This window comes from Orcinus orca, chromosome 10 (assembly GCF_937001465.1).
Source record: "Orcinus orca chromosome 10, mOrcOrc1.1, whole genome shotgun sequence".
In the NCBI taxonomy this organism is placed as follows: Eukaryota; Metazoa; Chordata; class Mammalia; order Artiodactyla; family Delphinidae; genus Orcinus; species Orcinus orca.
This window is the reverse complement of record NC_064568.1, coordinates 86,520,515-86,535,010: the sequence shown is the minus strand read 5'-3', so window position 1 is coordinate 86,535,010 and position 14,496 is coordinate 86,520,515. Positions and strand designations below refer to the sequence as shown.

Here is a 14,496-nt window from a genome sequence, read left to right as displayed (position 1 = left end):
ACATGGCTTGCAGTCCTTTCCTCGTTTAGTGGTTAATGTATCGTTTTACTGGTGGCTTTTCTTTTAAACAGACACAACTAAAATTACGAATTTTTCTGCTTCATTTAGATGGCCTCTTTACCTAAAAAGACACTGCAGGCAGATAGAAGGACGGAAATGAAACACAGCTTCAGGCCGGATGGACTTGAATCAAGCAGGAGTGTCTTAACAAACCGTTAGGCACAACCCGGTGGAAACTGAATTATTTTTTTATGGTAGTCATGGGAGAATTCTGATATTCTTCTATTGTTTTCTTTTATAAGAGTCAGAGACTTGGGGAAAAACCCACTGACATTTAAATTATAGTGTCTGATGTTAAAAATATTAACAGCAGTCACAGTACTAGAACTTAATTGCATTTTCAGGATTCTGAGTAAAGAAACAAAGCGCTTGCTTTGTAAAACGCCAAAGTTTTATTTCCTACAAACTTAAGAGATTAACTTAACACAAGAATAGATTGTGGTATCAATTTTATTTAATTTATACATGTCAACAAAAGTGCAACCTCATGCCAAATGAAGCCTGGAAACTTGAGAAGCCCACAGTTATGAGACCAGGTTGCCATAGTTCTTAGTACAAGGAATCACATTCTTGTGAATTTGTCACTCTCAGGTGACTGAAAAGCTAGCAGAATATATGTTAACCTTAAAACAAACTGCGAGTTTGTGCTTTAAACCAGTCTTTGACATAACCTTATTTTCTTGTATTTGCCCCCCTTTTATATAAGGAATAAAAAAAGGAAATGAGTTTAATGTCAGCTTTATATAGGTTCCAGTTAATCCGAATTTTACTTCCTCAATCAATGAAACTATTTTTCTTTGCTTGACTATAATTAAAGCTTTTGGGAATTGAGCTGAAAGAATTTCCATTCTATTACTGCTTTATAGCTGTTTTGGTCATTCCCTGGTTTTTAGAACAGATAGACATGTCACCCCAAAAAGGAAAATATATGTAGCCTAGTTAATCTATTTGCCTACACCTTGGAGGTTGACAGATGGGCTTCCTAAAACAAGAGGGTAGATAAACTTTAAAATTGTGATACCTTTTTGTTTTCACAATCAGATTTGGGTTTAAAACAAATGACTGATATTTGTATGTCTCAAAGCTCCTATCCTGGGGCTTCCCTGGTGGCGCAGTGGTTGAGAGTCCGCCTGCCGATGCGGGGGACACGGGTTCGTGCCCGGGTCCAGGAAGATCCCACATGCCATGGAGCAGCTGGGCCTGTGAGCCATGGCCGCTGAGCCTGCGCGTCCGGAGCCTGTGCTCCGCAACGGGGGAGGCTGCGATGGTGAGAGGCCCGCGTACCGCAAAAAAAAAAAAAAAAAAAAGCTCCTATCGTACTTAACATCTTCTGCCTCTTTTAATGTTGGGTTTGTAAACCTGAACGAACTTTTTGGCGAACCCAAATTATTTTCTGGAGGTTAAGTACAGTTATGCAATAGAACATGACAGTTATATTTGCCTCCAAAAGATGCATAGAAGATTCTAGAGTGTTCAGAGCAGCTCTTGCACTACAAATTTAGTAGTAAAATAAATATGCATACCCTGATGATGTTGGAGGATACCTGATACCCTAATATGTCATATGAGGGAGTTTAGGGGTCCATTTACCAGGTGGTTTAGTGCTAGGAATAAAAATGATCTTCTAGTAGCCGATTTGAAAGAAAAGTTACAAGTATTAAGTTTTCCCTGTTCCCATGTCTGGTTATGAGAGGACATTAGAATAGCATGAAGCGGGCTGGGCTTGTCTTGGAGCACACTTTATGGTGTGGTTGTTGGAATGTGGATAGCATCATACATCTGTTTGATGATTTCCAGGATGAAGTATCTTTGACAATATTTAGATTTCACAGGGCACTCTTCTCTGGTACACCTCAGAGCACTCTGCTGCTATTTGATCTTAGGTCATCACTGTAAAATAAGGTAATAAATATCACTTAACTGTGACATATGAAGAATTGGAAGTCCAGAGGGCAAAACTTGATTTGGTTAAGATCAGGCATAGGATAGAATTTTGGTCTTTCTTTCTTTCTGATGTTGCTTAGTTTGTGGGCTTACATAAAATTTTTGATGAGTCATGTCGCATCAATAAATGGGAGAATAAATGCAACTACCTCATAAGTCTGATAAAGGGAAGGTACTAATGGTTTAAATTTCTTGAAGGTGGTTAAATCAAGTATGATTTCCAGATGTCAGCTAGCTCTGCTTTGGTGATAGGTAGCAGGATGCTTCTTATATTAAAGAGCCCTCAAATAATAACAGCTTATGCCAAAAAAAATGTTCAGCAGTTTTAAATTTTGAATTTAAATAGACGGAGTATGTAAGGTGAAAGAATCCCAAACATTCAGTTATGAGTAAGCAGGCAGTCGTATTCTGTTTAACATGTATAAGTACAAGGAATGATATTCTTAACAGATTGCCTTTGTAAGGCCTTTAAGAAAATGTGGCAAGAATAGACGTCATTTTAAGATGCTATTAACACTTGCTTCATCCTTGATAAAGACTGATAACCACTAAATAGTCATAGTAAAAAGCCATTTATTTTGGTGAGTTATTCCAAGAGTTGTACAAGCTTTATGTTTTGGAATTGCAATATTAAACTCACTCTAAATTCAGGATTTATTGTCATTACCTTAGTAATAGCTATGCAGATGGAGCATGGAATAGGGAATTCAGAGACCTGAGTTTATTCCCAAACTCACTTCAAATCTCTGTAGGTCTGTGATACAAAGGCATAGAACAATTCCAGTATTGAAGCCTTGATGAAAGTTTTGGCATATACAGGTAATAGATAAAAATTGCAAATATGTAAATGTGTTCTGATATCTTAAAAGGTAATTTTGAGTTAAATTGTATAAGTTCAGGTTTGTGTTCAGGAGAGATTAAATCCCTAAGGTATTTTTGTTAAGTATTTCAGAATCAATGCTTGGAACTACAGTTAATACTTAGTAGAGTGAAAATTTAATCCGCCTATTAGGATAATACATTAGACTGTCAGGTATTAGACTTTTTTCCTGTATGCTGGGTTTTTACATATTTGCCATATACTCAGTAGAAGTACAATTTATATAATTTTGAATATGGGGTTAGTATGGTTTGATATCCTATATGAAAACCTGCTTCTAACGTTGTAAATTTTAACCCTCTCCTCCTGCTGCTTGCTATGTGGTATGTTCAGGCATTGAGAAAATAAAAATCCTCAGGTAAAGAATAATCATGTTTAAACATAGGCCCTGTCATTTAGTAAAGCATAACACTTTCTATAATAATGGCAATATGAAGGTATGCGTCCTTCTAATCCAATAGTGAAAACATGCCTTTACTAAAATGCAGTGTCATTAGCTTGTTCTACACTCAGACGTCTCAATTCATAAAAACTCATAATTACAGCTAATTTCTGGTCCCCTAAAAATAAACTTCCTTTTAATTAAAAATAATTCTTCAAATAGGAATTCTTCAAATAGGTTGAGCTGCCAATAATTGTTAACCAAAACCATACTGTGTTTCTGTGTGCTTTTCGCTGTGCCATAGGGGAACCATGCAGCTAGTATACCTCTTTCAGAAAGATGAGACAGTCCCAGGAGTGATCCAGAGGTCCTATCTAGGTATGTGCCTGTTTATGCTGTTTTCCTATATACATACTCACCTTATGCTCACAGTTGTAATTCTACTAGCTTTTCCTTGATTTCTGATTTAGCTAACTCTTCAGCTGAATTCCTGTCTCCTTTGACCAGTCTCTGTACTGCCTCCAGAGAAGCTAAGAGAAGGGCTGTGGTCATTTTTAATTTTCTTATGCTTTTTAGTAACAGTTCACTAGTGTCAGAAGAAAGAGGTTGTACCCTGACTGACAGAGAATCAACTAGTTACTGTTTATGGATAATAATGCCTGCAGATTTTTAGTGAAGCTGAAATCCTATGGTACATTTCCTTTCCCTTAAATATGCCACCCTGCAGGACTGGCAGATGAGATCTACTCTGCTAAAACCAGCCCAGAAACAAGGGCGGCCAAGGCCTGCCTCACTCCTCTTGGTCCCTGGCCTCCGGCTCAGGACAGATCTCTCTCCTTTCTGCTCTAGTTTTGTTGGCACAGCTTGTGGCAGCCTAATGCACCCAAGGCTTCGTGGGATGACGTCAGGCTAGCTCACTAGGTTCATCTGCTGTTAGAACAGTCGTTTCTCCGAAAGCATCTGAGGGCACAGTAAGATGTTTTACTTTTTATATTTGTCTTTCACTATATGAAACATTGAAAATACAATCATCCTCATAAGAAAGGACCATATCATTTGCAAGATGATTTTGGAGTTGTGAGGTTATGCCTCACCCCTTACTTTTCTCCTCACTCTGTTTCTGCTCTTTGTGCCTTTTTCCTGTATACTGTGCTTTCTATTTGTTTGATTGGAATGGGTCACCAACTTTAAAAGGACATTTTTAGGAAGAATTGTGTTACAGAGGTTTTCCTAAGAGATAACCAGAGAGAGGCCTTTCCAGTCATCAGACACAGGTTGTACAGCAGGTCTGAGCACAGGAAACAAGTTAGGAATAAGTTTAGGTACAAAGGAAACAAACTTTGGAAGGGGACATGACTAACCAGAGTATTTGCTGTTTCACATGCTTCTGATGTTGTCCCCATTTACTGTATCCTATTTCCAGATAGTTTGGCTGTTTGTGTGTATGTCTCCACCCCCAGGAGCCCCACCTGTGGTGGGAGCTACAAGGCTCCACTGGAGGCATCACTCTGTCCACCAGAACGCTCACCCTGGAGATGACTTGGCATGAGAGAGGGAGGGGCAGGTTAGGAAGACGGAGTGAAACCTTTAATCTTGGCCGAGGCTATAGATATGAAGTGCCCCAGAGAGTCGGGCTCCCAGAGAACTCTTTCCAGCAGCGATGACAACTTGGTTCTGTAGGGGACACAAAACAGGATTCATTTTCCGTTCATAACATCTATTAAGTTCCTGCTGTAGTCCAGGCATCATGTTATGCTCGGAAATATAAAGATGAGTAAGACATTGGCCAGACCCCAGGGCTTGAGCTTAAATACCCCTTTGGCAGATCTGTAGGTTCAGAAAACTAGAGCTGAGGAAGTTCTCTGTAGTCCCTTCTCTGGTACATAAAGGAAAAGTGTGTCCATGCGTTTTTATTCAGCATCTGAGCTGTGGTGCAGTGTAGACGGCATATCTGGAGTAGTAAGACTTCCACAAACAGGCTGGCCTTTGTCAGTGTGTTCACACCACCTGCTCTGCCCCTGCTGATTGAAATATTGTAGGAACTGTTTTTCAGAATGGTCTAAGCTTGTACAAGTTTTTAAACAGTTTTTGAGATGGATTTGAGTTTTGGAAACTACCAAGAGTTTTTCTGGACCATGGCTGATAGATGAGGTGTAGCTGATCAAACTGGCTGATAGGGTTGTGGTAGAGCAGGGTGTGACCATAAAACTGTGACGTTTCTCATTGACTTAATTTTGAAAACTACCAATGGAATCCAGAAATAAAGGCTAACATATTGAGCCTTTACCATATGTCAAATACTATGCTTAACCCTTTGCTTGTATCTTTTTAAATACACTAGTGTCAGATAAGAGGGAAAATCTCAACTCTTATTTATGGAATTACTCATTTACTGGCTTTGCCTGTAGTTTGGCTGTGAGCTAAGTTTCCTCTCCATTTCCTGGTTAAACCATCTTCATGCCTAAAATCAAGTGTTCCCCTGCTTCTTGCCCTCTCTGCCCAGTCAGCCCTACTCCTATTTCCAGATCCACTCAGGCCCAAGGGACCCTGCAAGGCCACCAGCATAGACTTCCATTGATCTCTGACTGCCTTTGGTCATCCTGAATGGACTTGCTGGTCTTGTAGGTGTTTCATTTTTCCACTAAGAACCTGGGGGCAGGGACCAGGTTTGTCTGCCTCTCTGGTACCCAATGTAACACTGCTCCGCCAGGGCCCTCGGGCTGACTGAAGGCAGCCCCACAGGAGGTGGCAGTACCACTCAGGTAAGTGCCGAGTCCTCCTGGTTCTAGCTGGTTACTAGTTCAGTACTTAATGCTCACGTAGAGAAAGGAGTCCTCAAAGTCATAACTTTTACTCAAGTAAAAGGCCACCCACTCTGATCATCCTCAGATTGTCTGTGTCCATTTTTAAAATACAACCTTTGATTTATCTTTACACTCAGAGTGCTTTAGGGGCCCCCAGTCTCAAAGGAAGATGAATTTGCATTGTTATACAGAAAGGAATCAAATATACTTTTAGATGATCTGTACTACCCCCTTCAGTTGGTATAAATAATGGTTGAGTATTCTATAAATGAGTTACAGCAAGGGCTACTTGAACTTCATCCCATAGTTCACTTACTCTTTACCATTTAATCCTACACTGATTTGCATTTTACTTAACTTCCCATGTGTATAAATCTTTCTATCTCTCTCATAGCCTAGCCTAATTCCATATAATGTCATATCCTAAAATAAATGAGTGGAATCGGTGGTTTAGCTGTATATTTTAAGATAAAACCCATTTCATCTGTTGTATCTATTAAAATTCAAAATGTGCATACTCCTTGACCTAGCCGTCTTCTAGGAATCTTACCAGCAGAGAAATTTGCACAATTATAAAGATATAAATTATAAAGATACAGATACAAGAATGCTCACTAGAGCGTTGTCTGTAATAGGAAAAAAAAGGAAATAACTACGAGAAATAACTAAATGTCTATTGAGAAAGTAAACCAAAGAAATAAAATATGGTGCATCCAGACAATAAATTACTGTTCAGTCATTGAAAAGAATCAGATAGTTCTATATGTACTTGTCTGGAAGGAGGCACTGAAAGACAGTTACATGTGTATGTTTCTAAAGTCATACAAAAACAGTCTTGTAGAAAAAGAACCAAAATATTAATACTGCTTAGCCAGTATGGCAAGTGAAGGGCCCAGGATAATATGTTAGGCTTTGTGGGATGTCAGTCTGAGGCAGCTGATCAACGGTATAGTAGCAGCTGTAAAGAAAGGAATGACCGTGGCTATATCCCACTAAAACTTGAGACACTGCAAGTTGAACTTCATATAAATTTCATGTGTCAAAATATATTTTTTGATCATTGCACACATGTCAGTGATTTTTAGTTCATGGGCTATACAAAAACGGGCAGCCAGCTAGAGTTGGCCCACAGGCTCTAATTTGCTAACCTCTGCTGTAGAGGATGAAATTGGAGGGGTAGCAAGGGAAACTTTTCACCAAAATTGATGGGATTATGTGTGAGTGTGTTTTTGTGTGTGTCCCTCTATTTTTCAAATTAAAAAATCTAAAATACATACAAAATGAGATCATCCCCAAATCCCAGCCTTAGAACAAATGCAGATATCAAAGTGGTACAGTCTTGGTACTCACCTTTTTCTTTGACCTCACAGTGATCATAGAGCTCCCAAACCTTGAGCCTGCCTGAAAAACACACTCTGTTAACTGTCTGTTAGTAGCCTTTGAAAACGCACCATGGGGCTTCTCTGGTGGCACGGTGGTTAAGAATCCACCTGCCAATGCAGGGGACACAAGTGCCCTGGAGGATCCCACATGCGGTGGAGCAACTAAGCCCGTGCACCACAACTACTGAGCCTGCGCTCTAGAGCCCGCGAGCTGTAACTACTGAAGCCTGCGTGCCTAGAGCCCGTGCTCCGCAACTAGAGAAAGCCCGCGCACAGCAACACAGACCCAACGCAGCCAAAAATAAATTTATAAAAAAACCCACCATGTTATTTTATCAACTTGAAATAAGGGAAAGGGCTTTTTTTTTTTTTTTGGTAGTTTTTCATTTTTTTCAGAAGGTACTTACTTCAGGAGAAATCAATACGTATTGGGCCTGAAAGAAAGTGATGAGAAAGGGAGACAATGTTATTACTGTTCATGGGGTTTTTTTTAAACCAATTTTAATTACACCCTTACACTCACATTTCTTCATTTTAGAGAAGCCCTTTGTCACCAGAAATTCTTCTTATAGTTTAGCTCAGAAAAATAGATGTATAAAAATGTTTATATGTGAATATTTCTTACTGTAACAGCAAAAATTTGAAATGGACTAATAATAATCACTTAATGATTAGACTGGTTTATCTACAGATAAAATACTAGGTATCTGGTAGATATATTGTATAAGACTATAGGAAGGCATAGAAAACAAAGTTGTATACAAAATCATGTACAGTATGGTCACCACCGTTAATAAGATACGCACAGTGTAGTGGTTAAGAGTGCACTTTAGAATCAGCTCTTGGTTCAAGTCTCTGTTCTGCTATTTCCTAGCTGTGTGACCTGTAACAACTTCCTTCTCCAATCTTCAGTTTCTTTATAATGGGTATAAAATACCAAATTAATAGCTTTGATGTGGATTAGATTTTTTATGTGTAGCATAGTGCTAGGCACAGAGTGAATGCACAATAAATGGTAGCAATTAAGTTTAGCAAAATCCTAGAAGGATTAAACATCAAAGGGTAATAGACGTTATCTCTGTAGAGTAGAATTCTAGGTAGATTTTAATTTTCTTTGTACCGTGTATTTTCTAATATTTTTACAATAAACTTTCATTTTTTGCAATTTAAAAAGTAATTTTTAAGTTTAAAAATAACAGCCAAGTTAAGGAAACCCACCTGAGAAAAGGAATAAAACAAAGCAATGAAAGATGAAATAAAAAGATTGGGAGTCTTCATGAAACTCCAATGGCCGTGGCCTGTTTTCTTCTGCCGTGGGCTCCTAACCAAGCAGTGGCCGGCTATGACCAAGAACCAATATGACACCCCATCCAACTGCAGCTGTGGGGGGTGAACACTGCAGAACTGCTGGTAAGCAGGCAGCCTGGGCCTACAAACACGAGCATGGGATGGTGTCCTGACCCCAGGTAAGGGGCAGGTTACCTGAGTTCAGGCAGAAACTAATAAGAGTTCTGTAGTGGACATAATTTATTAAGGCATCAGGAAGTAGCCATCCTTTCCCAGGATGGTATGGAATTGTGTACAAGAACAGTTACCTTTTCTTCTGGACATGGAGCTACCCATGATTTGCATTTGCCTGTCATGTCGCCCAGGGTGACCTGTTTGCCATTATACACATAGACACGGCCATCTTCTCCCCCAATCAGTCCAGAGGTTACATCTGTGATCCTCAGTGGGGCTGCCATGATGATTTCATCTGTAAACAATGAAAACCAGCAGCAGGAAGTATCTACTCGCTGTCATTGTTCCACTACACTACTGGATCCTGACCCAACCTTCCACAAATAATATTAGTACATCTTTTACTAGGTCTGTCCTGATTTCATTCCAACGTAGTCAGAGGCTTTTGTTTTCTGTTATCATTCATTAATAATAGTTGATGTGGGTGGCTCTCGTGTCACCATGTTCAAAAAGTACTACTCTTGTACATCCGGCTATGGGCTTGATTCATTATGAGGGTAGAGCCTAGGTGAGCCACTTAGGGGGACTCATCTATTAAGCAAAGGACTTTCTTATTGGCCCGAGACACCGTTCCTTCCTACCTAAGCCATCGTTATCCAGGTCACTCAAGTGCAGAACGCCACCAAATCGGGAGAAGCGGCGGTCTCCACTGAAGGTGCTGAGCAGAGAAGGCTGCAAGTCAGGTGGCAGTTTGTACATCCGAGTGCTTCCACCTTGGCGCAAGGTCGTGGTCAGGAATGCCATCTTACCCGCGACATCTGAAATAAACCACAGTATGGTAACTGCTGCCATCACAAGGACGAAGATAGGACATAGACGTTATCGGTTACTTTGTGTCATTGACTTTCAGGATTACTGCGAGATGGTCAAATTTGTGAATGCCAAGGTTTTTTTTTAATATATGATCATTATAAAAGGTGTGGGAAACACCCCAAAAAAGTATAAAGAAGAAAACGTATGTAAAGCATATATTTCTTTCTGGACAATGATCTGTACTTACATATACACACATTTTAATGGGGGTTTTTGCAGATTATAAAATTCTTTTTACACTCAGGCCATTTTTAACTTTTTGCTTTTATAATGAATACTATGATAAATATCCTTCCCTGTAGTTCTGAGTAGTTTATGAGAACAGATTCTTAGAAGGGGCCCATATAGCCTTGGACTTGGGGAATGGCTCTTGCCAGACCTCTTTCTAGAAAAGGTATATCGGTTCACATTTCACAAGCAGTGTGTCAGTTCCCATCTCACTTCAACTTTGCCATCATTGAGTATTCTTTTTCATACTGAAAGTACTTCAGTGTTTAATCAGCACCCTAAAATCCTCACTGAATGTTCAAACTTGTGTATAGTGGCCACAGCCAGACCCAGAGATCCTGCCGAGGCAGGGGACAGGGCGAGAGGGACAAGCCTAACTGTCCTACTCAAACTTGCCCTGAAAGTAGATCAGATTTTTCGCATTTAACTTAATCTGTCCATAGAGCTGCAATTCCCCAACTATACACTGAAACACTTCAGCGAACTCACGGGGGATACGGCAGGTGTCTTGAACTTTTGCTGGTAACACAGTGACATCTGTCTGCCGCCACATGACCTACCTGCTGGAAGTGGGTCATAGTTTCAACATTAGATCCCTATGTTCCTTTCAATGATGTCACATCTTTGCAAAACTGGGATTTTATCATAATGGGTTGTTATGGTAAAATGCAGGTACCACTAGAAAATCAGTGTGGATCGAAATGAGGATAGCGGTGTCTAATCTGATTCCAGGGTTTGAGAAGTGGTACAGTACCCCAAAGGAGCTGTTAGGACATAAACACAGCATCTGCAACCTACTGAGTCACACGGGGCCCCATACTGAGAAAGGCCCTGTGCTTGGTGTTAAGAAAAATTATCCAGAATTTCAGGTAACAAATTTTGTCTGGGCCCCTCAAATTATGTGGGTGAAATACAATCAAAATACAAGTAAAAATAGGAAAATCTGAGCGAGATTGGTGGATTATATCTGTTGATAACCCAGTTGTGACACTGGTTATGGTGTGCAGATTATCATCATCGGGGAAAACTGGATAAAATGTAACATGACCTCTTTTATTTCTTACAACTGCATGTGAATTTATAATTATCTCAAAAAGCATCATTTATATATATGTATCATGATATATATAATTAACCTTTATATTCTGTATTTTATACAATATTTGATAATGGAGAAAATTATTAAGGCAGTAAAGGGACTAAAACTAAGAAAATTTGGGAAGCTCTAATTCACAGCACTCTGGGGGCAAGAGTGCTGAGACAAAATTAGTAATGTGTGTTGCAAGAGTTTAGAAATCACTATCTAGACTCTGTAAAGGAGAAAAAAAAATATTCCAAAGCTAAGTCAGCAACTTTCTGTTGTAATGCTTTGTCCTCACTCATGCAAGGAAAGATTTAACCATTCCTTTGCCCAATCCACTTCTACTATCATTCAAATATATTGTATGAAACGAAAATCTTTCTGAAAAATAATTTCACAATATGTAGTAAGAGTCTTAAGATTAGCCCCTCTAGCAATAGGATGATGGTAGTAAATGTTGGCATGTGTGTATGGAAAAAATGTGATACAAGTATCAAAAGTAATGTTTTAGAAGAATATTTAACATGAGAACATGCTTAAGATATAAAATATTAGGTGTGAAAAAACATGTATGCATTTAAGCTTTAAAATATCTGGGTAAGGGGTGATTTTTTTCTTCTCTATACTTATATTTTCACAAATTTCTACAATAAGCATAATTTACTTTTATACTCTTGGAGGGAGTAGATTTTTGTTTTATTCTTTTAACTCACCTATAAATTAAACAAAATAATGTTTTATTAACATACACCCTCAGAGTGGACCTATTCCTGGTGAACGGGGTTATAAAATTTGCTCCGTCTCCAAGCTCAATGTTACTTTCACGTGTTACTTTCACGTGTGATTTTCAGCAAATCTTTGAAGTAGATATTATAAGCTGTGTTTTGCATTCAGGGAGTTTAATTAGCTTCCCCAAGGTGACCCAGCTTGCTATTAATGAGGAAAGGAAATATTCAAACGCAGGTCTGTCTGCCTCCATATCTCCTAACTTTCCCCCAATATGACTTGGTCAAGGAGCCACATGACTAAAAGGAAGCAAGTTTCATGGCGGGCGACCTACCTTGAGTCGGGGCCCCAACCAGCAGTACTTGTGTACGGGTCCCATTCATCATCACATGGCCGCTGGACAGGGAGGTACCCAGTTTCCCCATTGCCTGTGAAATAGCAGTAAGTCAATATAGTACAGCTAAGAAAACTTTCACTGTGGTGTCCACTTTCCTGGGGAGGGAGGGGCTGTCATACCTTGTCTCCAGAAATGGTAAACCAGCTTTGACAATTTGGCGGGAAATAGCCAAATACCCGTCCAGGGTTCTGTTTCTCATCACGAGTGTGGAACAAATGGTCCAGACTGGAATGAAGCACACTGGTCTTAGCTGATGGGGCACAGAGTTCAATGCTGGCCAGGTATTGAGGTCCAAGGAAAGACAACCCACATCTTCCCCACGCATATGCCCCCCTCCCTGTATGTCCCTGGTCCCTGTGAACCTAGACATGAGCGTGGGGTGCTTTCAGAATGAATCCCAATATCAAGGCTCTCCAGATGTGAGGTTAACCATTCTACTTCCCGACTGACAAAATAGAGGGATGCCTACTGTTATGGGCTGAATTATGTTCCCCCAAAATTCATATGTTGAAATCCTAACTGCCAGTACCTCAGAATGTGATGGCATTTGGAGATAAGGTTTTTAAAGAGGTAACATGCTAAAATGAGGTCATTAGGGTGGGGCCCTGACCAATATGACTAGTGTCCTTGTAAGAAGAGGGGAAGACACCAGGGACAGGGGCACAGAAAAGAGGCTGTGTGAGACACAGGGAGAAGGTGGTCGTCTGCGAGCGAAGGAGAGGCGCCCTAGAGGAAACCAACCCTGCTGACACCTTGATCTCAGATCTCTAACCTCCAAAACTATGAGACCATCAATTCGTGCTGCTTAAACCACACAGGCTATGGTACTTTGTATGGCAGCCCTGGCAAACCAACACACCCATCTCTCTTTTAAACGTCTAAAAAGGAACATTTGCAACCTTGCCCCAGAGCCTTAGCGTTTCCTTGAAGGGTAAGAATTTCTTAGCTGCTTCCTCTGAACCCCACACTCGGTGGGCTCCCATGGCTACAGGCACCTGCCCCTCATGCTCACTGGTCCCTGGGCCCCAACATCAGTGCTCACCTACTGGTGTTCTTCCAGGTCGGGCTCCCAGCCAACAGCAAAGTCCTGTTGTTGACACTGACACCATGAAGGGAGTATCCTAACCAGGCGAAGTCCTCATCGCCTCTCACCATCCAGTTGGCCGCCTCCACATTCAGCTCTTCTACACAAGACAACCAGTGCCTTTTACTTTATGTGGAAAGACTACCAGAATGGAAAGAGTGGGCCCCTTTTGTAGGACAATGAGAAACGGGTTCACTGGGCTGAGTTTTTGCCACAACTCATATGCCCCCTTGCTGTCCCCAGGGCCCCAATGTCAGAAATGGAACTCACGCTTCATATAAGCAATGCATTTCTAGAGCTCACTTCTGTGGAGTAGAGGATGCTATTTAAAAAGAAGGCCTGGGGCTTCCCGGGGGCGCAGTGGTTGAGAGTCCGCCTGCCGATGCAGGGGACGCGGGTTTGTGCCCCGGTCCGGGAGGATCCCACATGCCGCGGAGCGGCTGGGCCCGTGAGCCATGGCCGCTGGGCCTGCGCGTCCGGAGCCTGTGCTCCGCAACGGGAGAGGCCACGACAGTGAGAGGCCCGCGTACCGCAAAAATAAATAAATACATACATACATAAATTAAAAAAGGGGGCCTGTTAGGAGTTTCCTGGCGGTCCAGTGGTTAGGACTCCGTGCTCTCACTGCCAAGGGCCCGAGTTCAATCCCTGGCCAGGGAACTAAGATCCCACAAGCCGCACGGCAAAAAGGGCCTTTGGACAGTTAGAGCATCACTGGGACGCTTGAGTGTTTCTACTCTGAGACACTGAGACACTATAAGAGACACTTATAAGACACTGAGACACTATAAGAATAACTATCGCTCCCTCCTTTGGATCTGGACCTACACGCTAGATCCCTCTATGTTTATTCAGTGAATCTATCCATATCATTTGCCAGAACATCTGTAAGAATAAGAGTGTTAGAAAATTTAGGTGAAATGCTATGCAATGAGGAAAATAGGACAAAAACCCATATGCAAGAGAAGGCACCACAGACTAGAGCAGCGGAGGTCTCCGCCCATTCCACCCCCAGCCCCAGAAAGCACTACCTTTGTCGCTGTGGCTGGAGCCAGAATAAAACGCAGCCACAATTCCCTTCTGTTTCCCTCCACCTGGAGCAAAAGGGGAGCCAATCACCAGGTCAGGTTCACTGTCTCCATTCACATCTGCAGCCAAGAGGGTCCAGCCCAAGTTACAGTACGTGTCCTAACG

General features: G+C 41.1%; 2 protein-coding genes and 2 long non-coding RNA genes across 8 annotated transcripts in view; 2 read left to right on the top strand and 2 right to left on the bottom strand.

Moving 5' to 3' along the window:
* Nucleotides 1-11,845, top strand: part of MRS2 (magnesium transporter MRS2) — a 39,654-nt gene extending 27,809 nt beyond the window's left edge. For both annotated transcript variants that reach the window (XM_049716368.1, XM_049716367.1), the window contains 2 exons: nucleotides 109-1,327; nucleotides 3,571-11,845. In XM_049716368.1, coding sequence (XP_049572325.1) covers nucleotides 109-219 — 111 coding nt within the window. In that variant the 3' untranslated portion in view covers nucleotides 220-1,327; nucleotides 3,571-11,845. The remainder of the gene's footprint in view (nucleotides 1-108; nucleotides 1,328-3,570) is intronic.
* The window catches only part of LOC125965682 (uncharacterized), a 667,016-nt gene that overhangs the window by 500,562 nt on the left and 151,958 nt on the right, over nucleotides 1-14,496 (top strand). The window lies entirely within an intron of this gene.
* On the bottom strand, nucleotides 2,561-4,566 carry LOC125965679 (uncharacterized). The gene is made up of 2 exons (XR_007479898.1): nucleotides 4,415-4,566; nucleotides 2,561-4,378 (listed from the first exon to the last, which is right to left on the bottom strand). It is a non-coding gene; the product is annotated as an uncharacterized LOC125965679 (long non-coding RNA).
* Nucleotides 4,803-14,496, bottom strand: part of GPLD1 (glycosylphosphatidylinositol specific phospholipase D1) — a 61,094-nt gene continuing 51,400 nt past the window's right edge. For all 4 annotated transcript variants that reach the window (XM_033434810.2, XM_033434809.2, XM_033434811.2 and 1 more), the window contains 9 exons: nucleotides 14,334-14,490; nucleotides 13,261-13,402; nucleotides 12,338-12,443; nucleotides 12,156-12,249; nucleotides 9,555-9,731; nucleotides 9,048-9,208; nucleotides 7,860-7,886; nucleotides 7,421-7,471; nucleotides 4,803-4,940 (listed from right to left, as the gene is read on the bottom strand). In XM_033434810.2, the coding sequence (XP_033290701.1) occupies nucleotides 4,854-4,940; nucleotides 7,421-7,471; nucleotides 7,860-7,886; nucleotides 9,048-9,208; nucleotides 9,555-9,731; nucleotides 12,156-12,249; nucleotides 12,338-12,443; nucleotides 13,261-13,402; nucleotides 14,334-14,490 (1,002 nt within the window). In that variant the 3' untranslated portion in view covers nucleotides 4,803-4,853. The remainder of the gene's footprint in view (nucleotides 4,941-7,420; nucleotides 7,472-7,859; nucleotides 7,887-9,047; nucleotides 9,209-9,554; nucleotides 9,732-12,155; nucleotides 12,250-12,337; nucleotides 12,444-13,260; nucleotides 13,403-14,333; nucleotides 14,491-14,496) is intronic.